This window comes from Pseudochaenichthys georgianus, chromosome 17, assembly GCF_902827115.2.
Source record: "Pseudochaenichthys georgianus chromosome 17, fPseGeo1.2, whole genome shotgun sequence".
Taxonomy (NCBI): Eukaryota; Metazoa; Chordata; class Actinopteri; order Perciformes; family Channichthyidae; genus Pseudochaenichthys; species Pseudochaenichthys georgianus.
Window position 1 is genome coordinate 32,310,309 of NC_047519.1, and position 22,710 is coordinate 32,333,018.

At 41.7% G+C, this 22,710-nt stretch overlaps 1 protein-coding gene across 22 annotated transcripts in view; it reads right to left on the minus strand.

Annotated features, from left to right (window-relative positions):
* The window catches only part of LOC117461791 (receptor-type tyrosine-protein phosphatase F), a 173,257-nt gene that overhangs the window by 92,623 nt on the left and 57,924 nt on the right, over positions 1–22,710 (minus strand). For all 22 annotated transcript variants that reach the window (XM_034103725.1, XM_034103746.1, XM_034103741.1 and 19 more), the window contains exons 2-4: positions 13,467–13,641; positions 1,656–1,801; positions 753–894 (exon numbers count right to left, since the gene is read on the minus strand). In XM_034103725.1, coding sequence (XP_033959616.1) covers positions 753–894; positions 1,656–1,801; positions 13,467–13,566 — 388 coding nt within the window. In that variant the 5' untranslated portion in view covers positions 13,567–13,641. The remainder of the gene's footprint in view (positions 1–752; positions 895–1,655; positions 1,802–13,466; positions 13,642–22,710) is intronic.

Genomic DNA, 22,710 nt, shown 5'->3' on the forward strand with positions numbered 1-22,710 from the left:
TGCACCCACATGACAACATTACAATCAATTAAGGAAGACATCCACAGTCACTGCACGGTGATGTAGAAAGCTGAGAAGGGAAAGTGCAGACTGTTTGTCTACTTAAATCACATATATTAACGTATGGGCACGAGGGGAAGGTGGGACATGAAGGTTAAACTAGCCTGTAGGCATGGAGGGTAGCCCTTTATATTAACACGCTTAGAACTGTTTAAATATTCACAAGGGCGTTTTTGAAAGATTTACAGTGAACCACATCTATCGTAAGCATCTATGCAAGTCATATGGTCATCAGTCATTTTTCATTTTAAGGCTTTTAAGGAGGTAATTGATGTTCTTATTGTCATTGAAAATGGGATTATTATGCTGTTTTGGACAAGGCTTACTGACTCATTGAGATAAAAAAGACACATTAAATATAGCATCATATCCGAAAGTACCAAATATTTCTCACAGTACAGTATATCTGGTTCCAGGTCACATAATAGCTGAATCGGTGAAGTGTATGCGATCTTATTTAAAAACGCAATCCTTGCATTTATTTTTCGCCTTGTGGACTTTACATGAAGCTAACTCTGCTCCTCCATGACACTGCCAGGACCAGACATCCTCAAATGTTTATGTATGAAATTATTAAGGTAAACACTCATATTTGCTTTGGGATATATTGAGATAAAGGCTTCACCAGAGGAGCCAGGTAGGGAAAAAAAGATGCATAAAGAAACCACGCGAAAGAAAAAGACTTATCTTACCTTCAAGCACTGTGAGCTTGGCGCTGGTGTCGATCTCGCCAGCACTGTTGCTGGCTTTGCACTCGTAAATGGCTTCGTCTCTGTGTGTGCGCAGTGGCTGGATCCGCAGTACGGAGCCCGAGCCATCATCAAACTCAATCACCTAGGAGAGCCGGAGCAAAGCAAGGGGGCAGGGACGTTATTTTTAGAGACCGAGGACATCACTTTCAGACAGTTTTCTCTAGCTCTCGTTCCCATTCTGAGAGTAGAAATAATGGAAAGTTTTGAAGTTTCCAGCTTTCAATTGTATGACCTGGAGGATTATAAGGCTGTTGTTCACCTAAATACAGGTGGCACCATAAGTTTAAGAGTGAACTTTAATTTGGAATAATATCGAAAAACCTGGTGAATCTCAACAGGTTTCATATCAAGAAATACCACAATCCAATAGTGTACCCCACCTACATTCTGTTACAGCGTAACACGACTGGTCAGATACAGCGAGAGTTCCCACTTAGGGCATTTCCTTGTGTTCAAATGGGTTCAAAAGAGGGAGGTGAAATACATCAAGGGAATATATGGCTAGTGATGGTGGGGCTGAAGAACAGACGGGAAGGATGAGAGTGTGAAAAGACGGAAAGAGATGAAGAGGACTATATCAATCAAGATGGAAGGAGATTAAAGAGAAGGGAGGCCTGTCTGGTCTCGCTTGGAGAAGAGAGGAGTTGGTGGGATGCTCAATAACACAGCTATTGATTGTGTGTGCTTTGCTTGAATGCATGTGTGGGTGTGTCTGTGTTAATGAGAGAGGGTGAGAGAGGAAGTCTAAGGCCCACGCTGGTTATGATTTGTATTAAGTGTGTTGTGGTTGGACCTGCTTGTGTTTGTGTGTGTGCATGTTCGGCATCACGTTTGACTGCTCACCTCAAAGCGCTGGGAGCTGACCTTCTTGCCTTTCTTCTTCCAGGTGATTCTGGGTTTGGGCTCCCCGGTGGCCAGGCACACAAAGGACGCAACTCCTCCTGAGATGCCCGTCTGGTCTTCTGGGGACTTGACGAAACTCGGCATGCCTGAAGAGAGAGGAGGATCGAAAAGTGATACAAGCAGGGAGGGAAAGAGGGAAAGGAGAAGAGGAGCAGAAGGGAGAGTGTTAGTGTCTACTGCCTGTCACGTCAACAGGGGAATCTTGGCTTCTCATTTTCTCCATACAAAGGCAACAATGACACAACCCACGCTGGCCTTGTTGCTGCTCACACCTGTGGCTCGGTCATGGGAGAAACAACTAGTCTTTTTGCGGCTGCCTGTCACTGTATTTATGTTGCATTTCTCCCCTGTGCTTCGACACGCCATTGAATACACGAGTAAGAGGAGAAAGCAGTAAGGGTTCTGTCTCGGGAATATGGTAGATTGCATTAGCACCAATAGATACAACAAGATAAGCAGTCAGATTCCTACAAAACATTTCAGCTGACGGTAAAAGGGGCAGTTGATCGGGTGATTTAGCATTCAAAACATTTGAGAGTTATGAGGCATTGCTTATTGTGTTCTAAAATCCAAACAAGGCTCACTATATTCATACTCTGTAACCCCTGTCTGACTTCACAGATAATGTGTTTACAGCAACACAGTTGACTACCTTGGAGAACACCTCTTGACGTGATTCTCCTGTTTGCCTTTGGGGTGTTGTTAGCGAGCACCACGCCCAACATCATTGTGCGTCGGACAATGGAGTGTGTGTTTCAGCAATGGCCTGTCTAGGCTGACATGATGCTACAATGAGGGGGCCTGAGCGCCATGCTACGGCGTTGGTGCTTTTTGCTTTATTTGCCGCCTCAGACGTGCATCATCCTAGTCTGACTTCGGGATAACACAATGGCCTTATTACCAGCTCCGTCAGCTCGTGTTTCATCTCCAGAGTCGTTAAAGAGGCAGGTGGGGAACACCTAAACCGCAGTGGTGACGGGCGGAGCGCCCCGTGGAGACGCGCACAAAGGGTGAATCATTGCTCTGTATACACACAGGAGACGCCAGCATTCCCTCTATGAGCACACACTGGGGAAAACCCACTGCCACCATTGTTTTTTGTACCCCTTTCATGTTGAAAGGTGTCGATATCTAGTTAGCATATCATAATGCCTCTTTCTGATATGGATAGGGCCTTCCGTGAGCATATTCTCCAGGTCTACCCGTAACACACACTGTAAACCTCTGCCCTCACTACGTTGGAGAGAGAGAGGTGGTGCTGTCGGTCCTTGCTCGAGGACATTTCTGCAGAGGAGCTTTCTTCAAGGCACACGATAAAGGAGATACTGAAAGCATGCAGGCAGAGGTGTGTGTGTGTGTGTGTGTGTGTGTGTGTGTGTGTGTGTGTGTGTGTGTGTGTGTGTGTGTACATAATGCTTTGATGTGAGATGATTTCACACATTCAAATGCAACTGGGTGGAGGGAAAGAGGTAGCAGCAGAGATAGGAATTGTTTAATGTGATTGTATGCATTTCCTGATTAAAAGCTTACTGTCCATGAAGGACTATGACATACTGAATATGTATATTTGTTTATACCAAAAAAGAAAAAATACTTTTGTATTATAAGTTGTTGATGAAATAAATTATAACAAAGTATCTGACAAGCTTGGTTTTTTAAAAGTGATGTACAAGTGAAGCAGCAGTGCAGTTGCAGAATATAGACTTTTATATCATTAAACGTAATAAAATTGCTTAAAATGGCTTCTTACAAAAAAGCTGAAATTGCAAATTGCAGCAGTTTATCTGATATTTACTTTTTTTCATGATCTGTTTTTCTTGAATTAAGTTACCATTAAATAACAAGCAAAGGAGATGAGAGCTAACATGATCCTTTGTTTAAAAAAACTAAAACCTAATTAAACCCAGAGCGTTTTTCATAACACTGACAGTGAAGTGTGCTGTAGTGCAGTGTGAGGAGTGTGTGAGTAGGCAGCTCTGCATGCTTGGCGTTATACACTTATCCAACACATACTTGCATCCATTTTTTAACTGTGACCCCTTCGCAGTACCTACTGTAAGCCCACCTGACATTTCAAATATATTTTCGTCTTCCTGTTGATAAGATTTAGACTGCAACCGCTCAGCGCTAAATGGTTTTCTATAGCGTCAGAATGTGGCTGTGGCACACGCAGCAGCAGCAGCAGCAGCAGCAGCAGCAGCAGCAGCAGCAGCAGCAGCAGCAGCAGCAGCAGCAGCAGCAGCAGCAGCAGCAGCAGCAGCAGCAGCAGCAGCAGCGTCGTGCTAATGATTCAACCCTGATAAGCCGCTGAGAGTGTATGCCTGAGCATGCATCTGTGCGTGCTTCGCTGGTGAGTTGGAATGCTCAAGACCTGATTATCGCCGTTCTGACTTCCAAGAGCTCCGGCTAACATCTGCCCAAAGCAGTTCCCTTAGTTAATGTAAGGGCTTTCCACGTTTTTGCTAGGATGGAGGATCAGGCAGCATTAAACAGTTCTTTGGACATGTCTCAAATGAAAGGATTTAAGCTCAAGCATTAACGTTTAAGTTAGGAACTGCTGAATCTTAAAAAAACACAAGAATGTTTTCGGATAAGTGGAAGAAAAGGGTAAACTGGCCCTTGCAGAGCTTTTCCCGTCTTAATCCTCTTAAAAAAAGCTTCCCCTGAATTTCGATAGTTAACCTTTGACTCAAAGGCGAAACTATGGCCTTCGGAGCTTTCTATATCGTTAATCCAGATCTCACCAAGCATTCAATCATAACATCTCAAAAAGGTCCGTGATGACCCCAAACCCCTGACTTACAAACGGGTTTAATAATGTTCCTACTGCACTCCAGCAGAAGTGCAGAGACTTTTATTTTTGGACTAAGACTCTGCAGAGTTCCTCCATCATTGAGCCACCGCTGGAGGGTGAGGATATCAAACTGTTGGGTGTGTCATTTCTTTTCTTAGAAAGACAAAATCCAGATTTGACCCTTTTTTCTCTCTGCCTGTGTCCCATTTTCCGAGCTGTCAGTTGTCTCATGAAAACAAAGGCAGGGATGAGGTGGGAAACACATAAGCCTACGTATGCAAATCCTTCTCTCAGTCGGTGGCTGCGAGTTCTGAGCCGCACGTTTCCTAAGCTTTGATATATCACATTCAAAACTCCTATCTTGGCACTCAAGACTTTACCTCATGCTCTCTTCTCAATGTGTAGGAAGTGCTGCCACAAATGTCAGGCCCAGCGTTGGCTGCAAGATGGCAGAATTTTTCATCGACGCTTCATGAATACTTCATATTTACCAAATGTAGTTTACTGGCCCTACCAAGATTAAGGCGTTCTCTAATTGTTGACACAATCACGTGAACACTGTGATGTGAACATTAAAGCAGATAAACATATTTGTGATACAAGTCGATCCTTTAAACATTTGGAATAATCACCCAATTACTGCATCAGAAAGATCAAAAAGTGATCCACATGCAAAGCAGTGTTGCTGTCCACCAAACACTGTTGTTGGTGAGGAAAACAGATTTGTTGTTAGTAGAGAAAAAGGCTTTCATGTTACGACTAATGAACGGAATAAGTTCATCAAGACAAAACCAGTTAAAACCCTATGTCTTGTTTTTCTCTTGTGAGACTAATAAGGTGTTTCCTGTGTGCTACAAAACATCCTCACACCCCGACAGACATTCGCCTGATTATCAAACAAATCATTGGGTTATTAGGGAAATTACTTCAACCCTTTTAACGCGACATTTTCAAAAATGTCATACAAAGTGCTAGCCTAATTAAGCAGTACTTGTTAATAGTGAGTCATTTGTATTAAAAAAAGTATCACATCCATGTATATGTGTGCCATATTGACTGCATATTTTACATTTCAGAGCAGGCTATGGACAAATGTGCATAGCATGTGCATAGCATGTGCATAGCATGTGCTACGTTTAGATGGCACTGAGGAGCGGCTGCTGATAGCTCTGTGTGTGGGGGGGATAAACGGGTATGGGGGTTTCCGTACTCCAGTATTTCCACAGGTGTTTAATTCTTCTCTAGATAGATCTGAAAATGTTGGGACAAGTAATCATGAAAATGTATAAATGTAAAGCAAACCGTTTACAACTTAAGACAGAACAGAGGTGACATTTAAGAGGCTGGACACATTTGAAAGGGGTTTACTTTACTATGACTTCATATATGTGTAGTCTTATTCCTGTTATTAGGATCACTCAAAGCAGCGTTATTGTATGGTATGTTTCCTGAGCAGCTTTATAGTGTTCTCTTTTATCCTTGTCTGGGGCCTCCGAGGCTTGTACTAACTGCAGAGACAGCAGGGAGAGTCGTGTAAATGGTACTTGTGTGGCTAACAATTAGCGTATTCCCAAGTCTGCCAGAGTGCCCATTGAGAGCTACTCCGTGGTGTAGAGTATCAGGAATCGATACACACGAGGCAGAGAGAAAACCATTCATTCTTATTAATAATGGATTAGCAAGTTATCATTTCCATGAGGCAACACTTAGTGGACATTTGTCTGATGGCATCAGCACTGGTTGTTTTAATGGAACACTTGCATTCGGGCCTTTTCGGGCCATTAGCAGGCAACTTGTTTGCAATTAATTCCATATAAAAGCTGCCTCTCCTGCAAGTTATTTACCCTGATAAAGTCAACTGTACGTCAGGCTGTTTGTTTAAAACAACAGCAAGTTCTGCACTTCTGTTTCACAGATTAACAACAAAGGGCACCGTGTTCCCCTCAAATGACCAAACCTACCGTATGTTACAGGGCTTTTAACATGCTATGATATAAAGCAGGGTTTCCCTCCTTTTAATCCATGTATTTCACATCAACACGATCTGTTCGTATGATCTAACCACCATATAAAGAGAAAGCTATGCGATGCACGGTAATGGCTGCCTGGTCAGGCTCGGTGGGACCTTCCACTCCCTCTCACTGACAGTTAGTTCACACTGCAATGAAACACAGAAGCCAAATCATATTTTGTTCTTTTCCTTTCAAAGAATGATAGTGTCGTGGAAACATATTGATTGAGCTTTAAAAGCTTTATCAAAAACTTTAGTGGAATTGAAAGAACAATGTCATACATCATCTGTGAGATATTGTACTTGCAATAACATTTTCTAAACCTATAGAAAAGGAAAGAAAGAAACCATGAACGTTTCAATACCCCAGTGGACCATGAAGACGGCTTTCTATCAGGCCTTCCAACCTTCAGTGAATTATTCAAGACAGCAGAGAAGAACAAGAACTCTAAGTGCAATTACCCTTCACTCCCCTCTTCTCAGTGTGAGCAACATTAACGTAATGGCTTTCATCTTCTCAAGCCGATTATGAACGAGGGGGGTATATCACAACTCTGCTCTGGCTCCCTTCTAGTCTGTCAGTCATTATATGACATTTGAGAAACACAGAAACCACAATGTGCTTTGGTGACCGATGCCAGGAGTGGGCATCTAAAAACAGCTGTTTCAAAAACATGCACGGGTAAATGCTTCACTGTGTAATTGTTGAAGGTGGTATGTAGGTGTTTCTGCTCTCGCATGCGGGGAAATGTGAGGTGTTATGTTACCTGTGGTATTTTAAGTGGCGCCCAACGTAACTCTATCCAAAGATGATTCACTACCTGTGGCTTTTTTCAACCCACCACAAGGGAATGTTTTAACAGACATTAGATCGAGACATATACGTCATGTCTTTGTTATTTTGTTGTACTATCGCATAGTGAGAAATATACTGTTGAAATGTAAATGACTGTTATATAATGACGGAACTATACTATAGTTGTGTCAAAGAATAGATTTCAAAATACTGCTGCTGGTTTATAAAGCACTGAATGTTTTATGCCCAAAATACATTTCTGACCTCCTGCTAAATGATGAACCATCCAGATCTCTCAGGTCTTCAGGGACTGGTCAGCTTTCTGTCCCCAGAGTCAGAACTAAACATGGAGAAGCAGCGTTCAGTTATTATGCTCCAAATATCTGGAACAAACTCCCAGAAACCTGCAGGTCCGCTGCAACTCTGACTACTTTTAAATCCAGGCTGAAGACTTTTCTTTTTGTCGCTGCTTTTAATTGAACTATTCATATCTTAGACTGCACTGTAACTTTTATCCATGTATTTTTTTCTTTTTATGTTTATTTTATTAGCTTTTCTTTTTAATGACTGATTTTAAATGCCATTTTCTTAATGTCTTTCGTTTTTTGTAAAGCACTTTGAATTGCCTTGTGTTGAAAGGTGCTATATAAATAAACTTGCCTTGCCTTGCCTATATATTTAATAGTTATTTTTCCTTTTCTTGCCGTTGGACACGCCCACACAATGTGGACAATGCAAATGCAAAAATTGTTCGCTGTCTCAAAAAACCCGTCTCTTTATGAAGTATGTGGCGCCAACCTACAAGATAAGCTAATGTGTCGACGGAACTGCATAGCTCATCTGCATAACCCTGGGGCTACATCACCTCCGATGTTCATTAAGTTCGCTTGATGAAATGTTCTCATTTGCCCTGTCGTGAAAATAAGTGCTTTTCCATTCTTAAACTGTGAAGGACGACTGACTTCTGCATTTGGAGGCATGTGTGGGGGGTAGCAGTAGCAGAGCGCCAACCTGGGGACACTCGCATGCAAAACAAAATACAAAGAAGGAAAAGCACATTTTGAATGCAGCTTGAATATGTAAGAACGTGGCGTGACAGCTTTGTAATGGGAATTCAAACTACTCAGTAAAGTTGCCGCGGGAATACGAATGGAGATTCTTGGCTAAATGACCGGGGACTTCGTTAATGTTGACGGGTAAAGTCCAATGGTCACCTTGGCACAGGCCCTGACATTAATAGACCAGTATAGGGAAAATATTAAGTGTGTTAAGTGATCCCAAAGGTGGTGGGCTGGGGGGGGGTTCCTGTCGCTGAGACGCCTCTCCGCTTCTACAGAGATCTCGTTTTGGGGTTAGCTCGTCATCCATCACCACGCACCCCCTTGCGACCCCACTAACCTCATTAATTTGCCTCCCCTAGATTAGCCCTCCCTGGGAGACCACAAAGAGCCCCTACCATTGTTCTCATTCTCTCACCCACATGGCCTGGAGGTCTTAAGTAATTCCACTCTCCACTAGCCAAAATTGAGAGAAAATTTAATTATGTTACTGTAGGGACATGGAACAATAAAGAAACCTCTGGCTTTAGGCCAACAGGCTCTTTGTTGCTTCTCTTATAATTTAACATCTATGACAAGTGTCTTATAAGCCTTGATTTAGTCCTATTAAATGCTGTGTCGCCAAAAATGAAATACAAAACAAACTAATAAGTCACAGAGGAATTGAAATGTCTTTTGTCAATAAAGCCATCGTTATGAAAACACAATTGAACAATTCAAACTCAAGGACACTGGCGGTTATTGTCGTCCTGTGGCATTGCCGAATCCGGGATGCAGCAGAGGGGTGACCGCCTCTGGCCCTGCTATTGAGCTTCCTAATTAAACTATTAATCTCACATCATTAACATCCGATGACCCTTTCCTCCCTCCATTCTGACATTGCCGACAATGAAAACAATTTCCCATCAAATCTAACCAACCTCTAAATTGTGTTCCTCCAACACTTTATCTTGCAGATGTTTTTCTCATCGATATTGTGGTTTCTCAGAGTGCATTTCCTGTTGTTTAGTCCCCCCCCCCCACCCACCGCAGCCTCCTTTTCTCTCTCTGTGTGCCTGTCTGTGTGATGAGTGTGTGGACCACAGCTGTGTGCTAACTGCATTAGTCTCCAAGTGGCTCTCCAAGGTGGATATGGTTACTTTTAATTAAAAAAGAATCAATGTCTACCCCTGTCAGTTTTTGAACTGGGTGACCATATGGACACTAAAAAATACAATCCAATTTCTAGCACCCCAGCCCCCCCGTCTGGGCACCCCTCTCAAAACCACTTTGGCACTTCAATCACATCAGTCATTGTAAAAGCTCTAGCATTTGCCAAATCCATATAAAGGGCTTGTCTCATAAATATACATTTTGAAGATATGCCATGTAATTGGCTATTTTTGTATACATATCTAACATTTTTAGTCAAGTTTGCCAAAACCAGAATACTTGTATATTTGTCATAGTGGCCCAATGGGAAACCTCTTAGTGGTATAGTCATTGGACAATAAAATACACTACAGAGCACGCACACTGTTAGTGGTGGGAGGACACAACATTAGGACAATAAAAGGAAGTGGCATGACACAGTGGTTTAAAACTCACATAAACGTATTAAGTTCATTATGGTCACATTGTAATCCTCTTGCCACTCGGAAGGGAAAGAACAGGACTTGGTGGTTTTGCCGCACCTCACACGAAAAGCCACCCAAGATTATAACATGAGAGGCTCCCGAAGAGACACATACATCAAAAGCTTATTAAAGGCAGGGAAATAACTCACAATGACAGCACTACAAAAAGATAACCATTACGTTTAAGTGCTGGATATGTATGACTTTGAGGCTGACCTTGTGGGCCACTGGCCTATTGTGTACAGGGGGCTGTATAGGGAGCTGGTTGATTAGCAGAGCTCCTGGGGGATCGATGGGGTGTCTGTGCCCAGCACTCCCAGTAATCACACTGTATTGTGTGCCCACTCAATGACATGACAACATAATGTGATGATGCACAGGGCTATCACATTGAAAGTGCTCGTGGAGGATATCGTGTACTTATTTCCAAATCGTGACAAACTGTACCATCTTAACTATAACAAACTAACAATCAGTTTGACAACAACCTTTGAAATGTAGCCGTAATAAAGTAGCAGACAATGTAAATTGAATAACCTATAGATTGTGTGTGAGGATAAGGTCTTACACTGATCACACGTTTGCTACCTGTGGTTGCTTTTCCCTGTTTTCAAGAGGGATACAAGGACACCAGACCATGTAATCAGAAACTTGCCAGGCACCACACCCATGATATCTGTCTGGTGTCTGCCCTGTAATACAGGAAATCCAAACCAGAACTATCAAGTTCACATAACTAAGTTGCATACAAATTACAGGCATCAAATGCAGCCAACCCTGCTATTAGTGGGAGGTGTTATTTTTGCCCCCCAACTGTCTTATTTTAATTCTATGTCTGTTTGCTTTACAGTCTGGGTAATAGCAGGTCTACGCATTTTCCCATGTGTGCTTACATTATACTACAACCATAGATTCACCTCGGACCATAGCCAGTTGAGTAGCACTTGAAATGCTTGGCTCTATGAAACCTGATGTACTTTCTGATTCTGTTTTCTTCAAGGTTGTGTCTTCCTGGTCGAATGCACTTATTGTAAGTCGCTTTGGATAAAAGCGTCAGCTAAATGTAATGTAATGCAATGCAATGTAATGTAATGCAATGCAATGTAATGTAATGCAATGCGATGTAATGAAATGTAATGCAATGTAATGTAATGTAATGTAATGTAATGTAATGTAATGCAATGTAATGTAATGTGATGTAATGCAATGCAATGTAATGCAATGCAATGTAATGCAATGCAATGCAATGTAATGTAATGTAATGTAATGGACCACAGCCAGGCTTTTCTATAAGTCTTTATATGTTTGTTCTTTAAACTTCAATTCTATCTTTTATCGAGTCCCTCATTCATGTATCAGTGTTTGAATGCATCTTCAATCATACTGCCTGTGCCAGCTTGTCACAGAAGAGTATCTTTGTGTGTTAATTAAAATGCTCGGCTCTGGGTTTGTATCCGTGAATGATATGATTACTGAAATGAGAGACTGGAGCAATCTTGCTCTCATGGAGACGAAGAGGCAGATCACAAAAAGACTCGATGTATAAAAGTAAGAACACCGTAGACCAATGTTCAAATGAACCCCTACTGTAGTTCACAGTAAAATACATGTTAGCTTGCTCTGTCTAGCTATGTGTGATCGGATAGAATGAGACCACCAAGACAAAATATGTTCTACAATAAGTTTAACTGCTTAAGCCATCCTGCACATTTTCTTAATATACAATAGCAGCCAGCGGAATAATAAGAGCACCATCCACACTCTGCACTGGGCATATGACAGACTCAGCACATCTAAATAAAATCGTGCCACTTTCATTGCCCCTAAAATTACTTTTTTCTTCATCATCTCTTAAAAGAATATGCTCCAGTTAAGGTTTGGTTTGGTCCTATAGTATCTACAGTAGTAAGTAACCCCAAACATGTAATTGTAACTATGCACTGCCTTCAGATGCGCACCCTTTCATGGCATGTACAGATAGTTTGGCTGCATCCCATTCAATAGGAACTCAGTAAAACCCCGACCCTCTGCCTGCACAGTGCATTCTCCGATCACATGTGGCGCCCACACCACTGCCAACACTACTGCTCTGTCTCAGCCAAAAAACAAACTAACAAATGTCAGTTTGGATTATATTACTGGAGTGAACAGGTTTTATACATTTCAACGATATCTCAGTTACCGTGTGGATTGCTGATTTAAACAAAGTATACTTTTTTAAGCAGCTTCCGCTAGGTCTTGTTAGTTCACTGTTTCTAGAGTGTAGCTTGATCAATTATCCAATTGTTTTACTTTTGCTTAATTCATTTCCATTCATTCCTTATTGTAAAACATTTATTTTTTGAATGAGTTGTTCAATGTAAACCAAACTTTAGGTAATTCACCAAATGGGTCATTTCACACTGTATGTGTCTCAGAGATGAATGGAATTATCTGACAAAACAAAGGATTCACTTCTGCTTATAATATGGTACAGGGCTTGTTTCAGTCTTCAAATGACATGCTAATATAGCCAAATCAATGAACCCCTTTTTTTCGACTGTATTCCTCTTATTTCCAATGTATTCCCATTAATTACTATGTGAAGTTTCCCCCTTTCAAAAGTCCTGGAATATTTCCACTTTAGTTCTATCACTATGAAGTCAGAACAAGCAATCTTGCCAGACCACAAGAACAAATCTGTAAAACTTTTCTGCAAGGTCAACATCACACTGATATTGTTCAAATCTCTAGACAACCCGCTTGGGACAAAGATGATAACTCAGCGCTGAGTGAGACAAGACAAAGGATACAGGAAAACAAATCCTCCCGGATCCATGTATGAAAGCACAGGGCAGTTGTTGGTAACGGGAGGGGTTGGGGTATAATTGAATTACAGTGACCCCATGACAGCACTATAGGTGAGGTCATCTGCTGAATTAATTCTGTCCCTGACCCCAGTTTCCAGTTCTTGGCTGCCCTCGAGACCCAAAGGCGCAGCGATGGTGACACATCTTTCTGAGCGGCTTCGTGCCGCCGAAACCGTCATTCAGATTGACAGCCGGGCTCAGAGGCCGATGGGGCATCACGACGTGCACTGTAAGCTTCTTTTTTTGTGTGCAAATGCTAAAGCTCTATACTTTGGGACATGCGTTATACAAGCTGCTCTTTCTGTGTGTTGGAATCCACCAAAGAAACCAAATGTTAATTAAATTCATATTCTATTTTAAATGAAACTCTATGCTGCACAGCAGGAAAGCTTGTTCCCATGAATATTCCTACAGTTAATTCATGTGCAACAATGTAGTGGGCTAAATTATTTTATATGAGGAGAATGTCTACAAAGGGGTTGCATTTGCTTGACATGGTTAGAACATGTACCGGAAATTATTCTGAAAATAATTTGCTTTTAAACCGGATACAATTGGTTGAGGATACAATGAGGGGCATAACGCTCTTACTGTCAACACAGAAACACCAGGCAGGAGGTTACTTACTGTCTGCATGAGAGGAGAACACCAAGCAGGTGAGTAGAAGCAGGAATAGCAACGCCCCTCTGGGCACGAGGGGCGCTGCCAGGTGAATATTAGGCACCATGTTCCAAGTTGGCACTGCTCCCTCCTCAGTCGCCTGCTAGACACGTCCCACTCTGACAGGATCAAAGACTAACACCTGCGAGAGCAAACACATGCACAACAGGAGAAGGTAAACATTAGTATTCAAACCCACAATGCATTTGCATAGATTTGAATGAGCATAATAACACAGTAACGCAGAAATATCAAAAGCAAGTCGCAGCGCAGAACCAAAGGAGACGGGAAATGTTGTATATAAAAACCCTTACTTTACACTTGTAAGAAAACAACAGCACACAACACTTGAGATCTGCGATGAACAAGGCACCCTATACCCACAACAAAATACTGCTTGGGGGCAATACAAGCCGAGCGAATGTAACACGCTAACTACATCAGCGGAAGAGTTAGGAAACAAATGCAGTACAATGTAGCAGAGAGAAATGATGGAAGAAGAAATAGAAAGAACAAAGGGGAGGTCAGGACGCAGGATTAACATCCTCAGCGATGCTCCCACAAAGGGGATCAGTTAAAAACCCAGAGGAGCTCCTAAACAGAACTCCCTGAGGACCCCCGCCCACTTAATGTTCCCCATTAAGAAATTGAAACCGTGTCTTCCAGATGGGCTCAAATCACACAAAGTGCTGCCATGATCTCATAACATGACAACATGTATTCATACATACACATTTAACTTACAACACACCCCAAGGGGGACACAGTTGGTCAACAAAGCGGCGGCAGGTGTACCACAAATTAACCGTAATTAACCGAGCAATAAAACAGAAAGCATTGGCCCATCTTCTTAAGTAGTGGGTGGAGACACAAAACAAAGGCTGTCCCTCAAATTAAACCGCACAAGCATGGTTCTTTGTCTTTTTTAGGAATTAGATTTGGCGTAGGAAATGACTAAGCCAGCTGATTAGATTTGGGTATATGACCCTAAGTTTGTTATAGCCTGCAGTTTTGACGTCTAATGCTATTATAGACAAAGTAACTGTGTATCCCCATGAATTGAGCTAACTACATTTCTTATCCCTACACTCTTGCCCATGGCCATCTGTGATGAGTAATCATAACGCTGTAGAGCAGACCACAATATGGTAAGGATAGATATCTCTCTTTTGATGGCATTAAAGCAGTATCTCCAGAGGACTTCAGAAAAATGAACCAAAATGAGAAAAGTTTTTAAAGTTTTAAACTAAGCCTTCTTTTGTCTTCAACGGCTCCCTGACAATTATTCAGAATAAAGCTTTTATAAGAGGCCTATTGGAATTGAATTGAAATCTTTCTCAGCTCATCTGTTCCGTCTCACGGCCGAGTTTATAGTGGCAACCGAACAATGGTGATTGCTGATATTTGTGAGAGGAGAAAGAGAGGCGTCCAAAATGCAGAATATCTTGAGGCTAGCTGGGTGGCCGGTCAGCTTCAGTCCATTCAGCTCAGCTAAATAAGTTTGAGTGTCAGGAACACAATGCCTCCAGTATCTTGTGGATAACAAACCTGTTCCATTCTTAATCTTAAGCCTGTGAAGGTGTTGAACAGCTCATTACTCATGGGGCTATTTCAATGAGTGTGGAAGAAGTGGAAAAATGCACACACCGGGCACCTTTTGACCATTCCCTTTGTGAAGCAGGACCAAGGGAAACTCTCTGCATGACAGAGATTTTAGGAAAGCAAGGTTTCCTTTTATTAATCTGAGCTCTGCTTTAACCTCTTTCGACAAGTCACTCAGCAAAGGGAAAAAAACAGCATGGCTGAGAATAATGAGGGGCAGGTATGCTCGTGAGTGATGGTGCCGCTGCCTCACCTGGACACAGACATACAGACAGGTATCCTCGACAGCTAGGTCTTCATTTTCTTTTTCTTTTTGATTTTGATATACTTTATAATCCCCGTGGGAAAAAAATGTCTCTGCATTTGACCCATCCTAGTGTTAGGAGCAGTGTGCTGCCATTTTGAACGGCGCCCGGCATCACTGTGTCTTACAGGAATGTGCCTTTGGCTTTCGTGCCTCCTAAACTAATATCCCGATGCAACACACCTTGCATCTAAGGAATTTCCAAAACAAGTAGTATACTACTCCCTGCATGGACATTATTGAGAAATACCAACAAGTGCAGATGAAGTCATTTTCAACCTCTGGAAAAACAGATCCCCCTTTTTAATTCACTTTCACTGCTAATTAGAAAGAAGCTCATTGTTGGGGTGTTTATCGTCTGCTGATGAAAAAGATACACAAACACACAGCTTAGGGTGCCAAATAAAAGTGGGCACGCCCCCACTTTGCCACCCTAATTTAAAGACATTAAGGCCCTATTTTCATTTCACTTAATATCCTAAGTTAGTTTTGCAAAATGAGTGTAACTCGTACAAGTTTGTTGGCTGACACATTTGTTTTGACACTCATTTTTATGTACGGCAGCGTTGCGTTGGTTCATGTCGGTGGGTAGAGAGTGAGTGAGGCTGATAGAGTTGGCTACTCGTCGTGCTCCAAACCCTTGGCTGTGGAAGGATATCTTTTACAGCAGATGCCAGAGAGAGGCAGATGCTTTTCATCTTCAATGAGACAAATTCCTAGAGTGAGGTTTATTCTTTATTTATATAGCTGCTTATTTATCCCAGTGCAGGCTGGTGCCCCCCAGCTGCACACAAATACTATGGGACAACATTTGCCACTGTGTGTATTAGTGCTGTGGCGGTAGTGCTACTGAGGGAAGGACAGGGCACCAACGTGGATACGATTCAGTGTGATCCAAAATCTGAGCAAGTGGCTCAGCACACAGGAAGATATTGTTTGCAAGTATGTGGGAGAGTGAGAGAAAAAGAACAAGAACATGCGTTCGTGTGTGTTGGAGGATGTCTGCCCTTGATTGGATGTGAGTCCTTCGGTCTCATTAAAGGTGGGGTAGGTAATTCACTTCAGAAACACTTTTTGTTATCGTCCATGGAATGCTCTTAACATCCCGATAGCAATGAATACGTTAAATGCTTTGACAATGAATACATAACATTCATCTGTGGAAGCCGTAGCGCTGTCAAAAGCACGACCAATCATCTGAGCCGGCCCGGCTAAAGTAACTGGATGGCCTACCTGCCTGTCAGCCTTCCATCGGGGCACAAACTTATCTCGTGCTCTCATTGGTCATGTGTGCGTTCGTGTGTGTTGGAGGAGGGGGTCTGTGAGGAAGTCTGAAGGAAGAGGCAGATTTTTTTCGGCTGCGTACTTTCAAATTCTAGCGCACTCGAGCTGGTTTCTCCATTCTTACCTACCCTACCTTCAATGCTTTCATTCTGAAGCCTGGTTGGTGTGAGAGTAAGAGAGGCACGTGTGTATGAGAGAGTTAGCACTGCATCATTGTGACTCAAATTATCATCTAGATTAATTCAACCAGAAATGGAGATCCTTATTAATAATCACAAAATGTTATTATTTTAAAGCTTTGTAAAATGTTATACCGATTAAAACAGAATTGCACAGGCTAAACTAATGTTTCATAAACCAGTTTTGCAAAACGTCCACATATTTTTTTAAACGACTAATGTTAAAATGATGTTATTCTAGCGAACTAAATTTAGACACAATTATGTCTGGCATTTACTTGTAGAAGCCGAGTAGAGATTCCTGGCACAATACCACCTACTTTCAAGGTACATGGAGAAGGGACATAATGTGACGAGGTCAAAGCCTCAGCAACATTTGTAGTGAAAATAAGTACTTCTATTTCCTTCTTTCAGCCATTTTCAGGTATTTGATTTTGCCCCAGCCACCATGTAGGCTCAATTAAGCTAGTTCATTGGGAACAGAACACGCTGTCTGGATATAGGAAAATTATTCTCAAGACAAAGTCAAATAATGGTTAGTTCCCTTGACTTCATTTACACTAATAACCTGTAGAATAGGCAAAGGAAATGCCTTGTATAACACAACTAAGCTTTAAGCTTCCTAGGCAGGTTAGCTAATGCTAATATCAACAAAATATAGGGTTTTGTATGGGGATACATGCTAAACACAATTTATGGTGTGCAGCATTGGGTCTTATGTCTAATTTGTCAATCCTATATATATACATAACACACTATGGTGTCATAGCAATTTCAACACACAGAAACAGATAAAGATAACAGAAGGTCATTATATTGAAAATGACCCCAACCAAGGAGAGTCTTGGGTGTCTGGGGATTTCTCAGTAGTGCAGTGCGTGACGTATACTGTATGTACGCTATAGGCAGACGGCTAAGAGGTTTAGTGAAGTAATTAACAAAGGAACAATGGGTTGGAAAATACTGAACGGTAAACTGTGGAGGACAAAAGCGCCTTTGAGTGAGTTCAGAGGGGAGGGGAATATCACAAAAAACACACACCTATCCTGTTTGCTTGTTTGCCACGCACATCAGGTGCCTGTCAGTCAAGTCGTTACCCCCAGTGTGTGTGGCAAGGGAGTGGCCACCCATACAGAATTGGTGTTCTACAAACTGACAATGACCAGATGAAACAAGGCACAGCTGTGCAGAGAGAGCGCAGAGGCTGAGTAAACACTACTATTACACTAACTACAGGTAGCATCTCTGCTCTCCATCGTTTCCATCCCTCCTACTCATGTTCTCTCTTTTTCTCTGTCTCTGTTTAATGGGTCATCCTGAGTGTGTGTGGGGGGGGGGGGGGGGGGGCAGCTAAGATATATGGCTAGCTGTGTGGGGAGCTAATCATGGCCGTCCCTGGAGGTGATAAACCCAGACCAGAGAGGTTTGTGTTGGCGCAAGCTGCAACGGCTCCATAAACACTGTTACAAGCTGAATTTCGACAGCAGTGTTTTGGCTGCTGATTAGTTTGCCATGCCCTCCAAGGCCAACCCTCACAAGGCTGTGGTCCTTTTTTACTTCCATGATAAAAACACACCGCAAGAGCCCAGGAGAATTACTGCAACCCGAAGCGCCTTTCTGTCCACACAGACATGACGGTGTGTGTCTTTGTTAGAGTCCTGCATCAAAAATCCACCCAACAAAGCCTAATGTCCTGTGACCTATCGAGTTTTACACCACTTTTGTTTACAAGCAGATTCCACAGAGTTAATTGTTAACGTTTTACTGCCGAATCGAGAGACTGAGAGGCACCTTTAACATATAAAAGCACTTCCTGAAGTTGAGCAATAGAAAGTAAGAGGGCCTGATTCTGTTGACCTATAATATGTGATAAACCACATGAGTAAAGTGTCAGTGTGGATGACTCAAATAAATCCATCATGTTGTTAATTTAAGTAATTACGCATAATAATACTATATAAATGTGAAATATACGCAGACATTTACAGCATGTGACACCGAGGTCCGATGACGCATTGCAATGTAATCGGTGACGCACAAGGGTTAGGACTTAATGCAACTTAATGTTGCTAAAAATGTCCTGAGCTCCTAACTTGCTCCTCAACAGGAAGACTATCTCACATTGGCTTTACCCATATGATACAATGTCGATTGGCATTTAGTCTGGTTGAGTGAACATTTAACAAAACTCAAGCACCCCCATAAATTGCAGCTGAAGTGGGATTTACAATCACCTCTGGGGGGCTACCAATCCTTTCAGCTGCGAATCAATCTTGAAATGAGAGGTGATGTGTATTACACTGATATGTATTTCACGGAGTAGGAGAGACATACCAGAGTGCCACTTCCATTTGAATTTATTAGAGAGTGATTATTGGCATTGTCGTGCTGCAGAGCAAGGAGAAAATGGCGTGCACTACAAAGTGCCGGGCAACGGGGTCAGCAATAAATCAAACAACAGGCTCAATATAAATCAGACATTCATCAAATAAAAGCAACGCTGTGCATATCTGGAACAATGGAGTGTGTGAAACAGCTTTGTGTGAAGCAGCACCAACTTTAGGAGCCTTCTTTACAGAAGACTAACCAGTTAAAATGGTCTATTCATGAAGTAATCGGAAATTTCATTTCTTGAAACATGAATTATCTCCAAAGCACTGTAAGACAAACTTGTATTGTTTATTCATTTTAACCCCTTTAATCTTTTGACATTTTTTATTAGAATAATTGATATTGCTTTTTTGACTTTTCCCTCTATTGTTTTCTCTTTGGTTCTTATCTCTGTTTATTATGACGAATCGTTATTTTGAAAAAGGTAAATAAATAAAATATGTTGTTATTGTTATTATTTAGGAGAACCTCCAAGGTCGGGCATCAATAGAACAATTATGGAGAATAATACAATAATAATGCTTTGTATTAAATTCTGAGTCTCTAAAAATGGAATGCAGCCAATATCCTTGCACTAGTTCAAAGACTGAAGACAAGTTTTAACGTCTGTAGTTGTTTACAATTTAGAGAATTCCACAAATGATTTACTGCATAATTAAGAATGATGCTCAGCTATGGCCAAACATTAAATTAATAAAATAAACTGGGACGCTTTCTCAACAGCAGATGTGCATATATATCAAAGGAAAACTCACACTGTCAAGCAAGAGAGATGTGAAACACGTCACCACTTGACGGTTTGCCTGTGGACAGATGGTGCCATAAAATGACTAGGCAGGCAGCACAGAAGGCATGGACGCCCCCCACCCCCACCCCCTCCTAACACCAAGACTTCAACTTCCCCACCCCCACCACCCCCTGGGCAGAAAGCCTTGTCTCCGCCAGTAAAAGACAAACAGAGTGAAGGCATGTGAGCATAAAGTCTGGCAAATACAGAGCTCATTGGATCAATAGATGGGCTAAAGGAGGCAGTCGTTTAAGCTAACCCTGATCCACGCATATGTCTGGATCTTTAGCGACCGCGAAGAGAGGAAATATTAGAAAAGTTAAACATTTTAGACTATGGTAGAACTAAGGAGGATTTCCAATGCTAACTCAAACACTGTGTAAGCAAGGCTTCTACTATTTTTCAACAGCGAAAACACTTGGGATTAAATGTTTTTATTTTATACAGGTGGCACTGAGGTCAGGACATCTGGCTGAACTTTGTTATAAGGGCAGATGGGGCTTTTGAGGGCTTCATGCTATTCAGCAGGTGTCTCTACACTGTTCTAAATCAATTACCTCTAGTGAGCCAGTGCTTAGGGTAGGGGGTATTGTAAATCAGCTTGGTGTCAGGCCAGATTAGTGACTGTAACGGGCTGGGAGTGAAGCTCTTTGGTCAACAGGGACCCTACAGAGGCATACATGAGAACCAAGCTGTGGCCCCAGTGCTCACACAGAGCAGCAACTCTGGTAATTGTTCGCCACATACTTTGTACTAAGTTTGGGCATGCATACTGTGAGACTGGCCGAGAACTTGTTATACCCTTTCCATCAATTTGATCCGTCTGGTAATTAGAGAAAATGATGCAACTCAATGAGCAGAACTGCTTCTAGGAATGTTCAGGATATTCTATTATGAGTCTGATCCAACACAAATATCATGATTGGTCTTGTTTTTTAATTCACAAATAGTTATTTTTATACAAAAGTGTATCCATAGTGCTGACGTTGTACATACATATTTTGTTTTATAGTGATTAAGACAAATACTAGGACAATTTCAATTGGAAGGATTAGGTAGACTTCTAAGCATATATTACTCACTGAACTGGTCACTTACTAGCTCATTGGTACTGTGCTGATGGTCTACGCTTGTCCAACTGCACGCATGAGAGCACATCCTTATCTACCGTATGCAAATGTCATTCTGATGAACTGTTGTCTCAGCAAAAATAATTATTCAACAGAGTGTTGCCTCCATTCACTTTGCTTCAGTCGGAGCTGGTACGTGCAGATGAAACTGTACAGTATATTGACACAATGGTTTTATTATTCCTGCCCACAACAGAGCATGTCGAATACACAAAGAAAAAACCCTCCGTGGTCCAAAGTGCAGAGGAACAAACCCAGTGTTGACACTGGGAAGGGTTAGACTAACTTGGGAGAAGCACTTCCTATACAACCAGGGTTGTGTGGTGGGAAACAGAAACATTGGACCTGATAGTGTTAAGGGCAAAGCTTAAGGTCCTTTATAGAAAGAAGGTGAGACATGTGTTTGAAGGAATCTACAAAGGCACATAACATATGCTGTTCTAAGATCAGTCTTAAAACAAAACACCTATGTGTTACACAAAGGAAACCCAAGACTCCTGGTCTCCCAGAAACAGCTAAGACAGATGTAACATGGGTTAGTCGCCTTGGGGAGAAAAAGAGTATCCCTAAATCCTAATCCAACTTCTTTCCTGCCTTTTATTCAGGACGGCTATCCTCTCAGCCACTGTCCAACTAGTGAAAAGAGGCAGATTCTAATAAGCCATTCTGTCTTTCTGTCAGTCTGTGTTTCTCTCCTTCCCTGTTTCCTCCTCTCTCTCTCTAGCTCCCTGGCCATGTCTCCTTCTCTGTCTCTTTCTCTCTGTCTGAGCCACTAGCCAGTCTGTTGGAACAGATGGAACCATATATCCCCATTGCTCTCAGGAGGCCTGGGGATTTAAAATGGGAAAGAGATGACTGTGGAATATGCAGGGACAAGTCGATAAAGGGCAAGAGAAGCAGGGATTCTCAGCTTAGACCATCTTCATGAAACAAGTACAGCTCTCTTAAAAACTATGTGTGCGCTTTAGAGCAATTACCTAAAAAGATGCAGCTTCTAAACTAACAACAAACCTGACATGTCTGTTCTTACTGTCTAGACTTACTATCTAATCCAAGAGTTTGTCCTAAATGATGAGCAGAGCAACAATACTCTATTGGTAACAAATGGCCCAACATATTTCATTATGTTGCTGGCAAATCAATTGAGAATACATTTGATTATTAGTTTATAGTTGTACGTTATTTATTAAGCAGACGTTGAACACATTTGCTTTATTCAATTAAGGCGGATCTTTTTTTAAGCAATAACAATAACTTTGATGATCAATGTCTATCATTATAGTAAATATTGAAGAACATGTGCCATACCTTATTTTTCCAGCTTCTTAAATGTGTGATATGTCATGTTATGTATCACCACTACATTTCAGATATTTGGGGTGTGGACACACGCAGTTTAAAGTTGTATTCTTCATTGTTTTAGACTAGTAAGAAAAAAACACATTATTTTCAAGTCTCCAGATTATGTAATTGGATCATTCTAATAATGTTGATGACAATCTTTATCTTAACAATTGTATTCAATTGTTGTTAC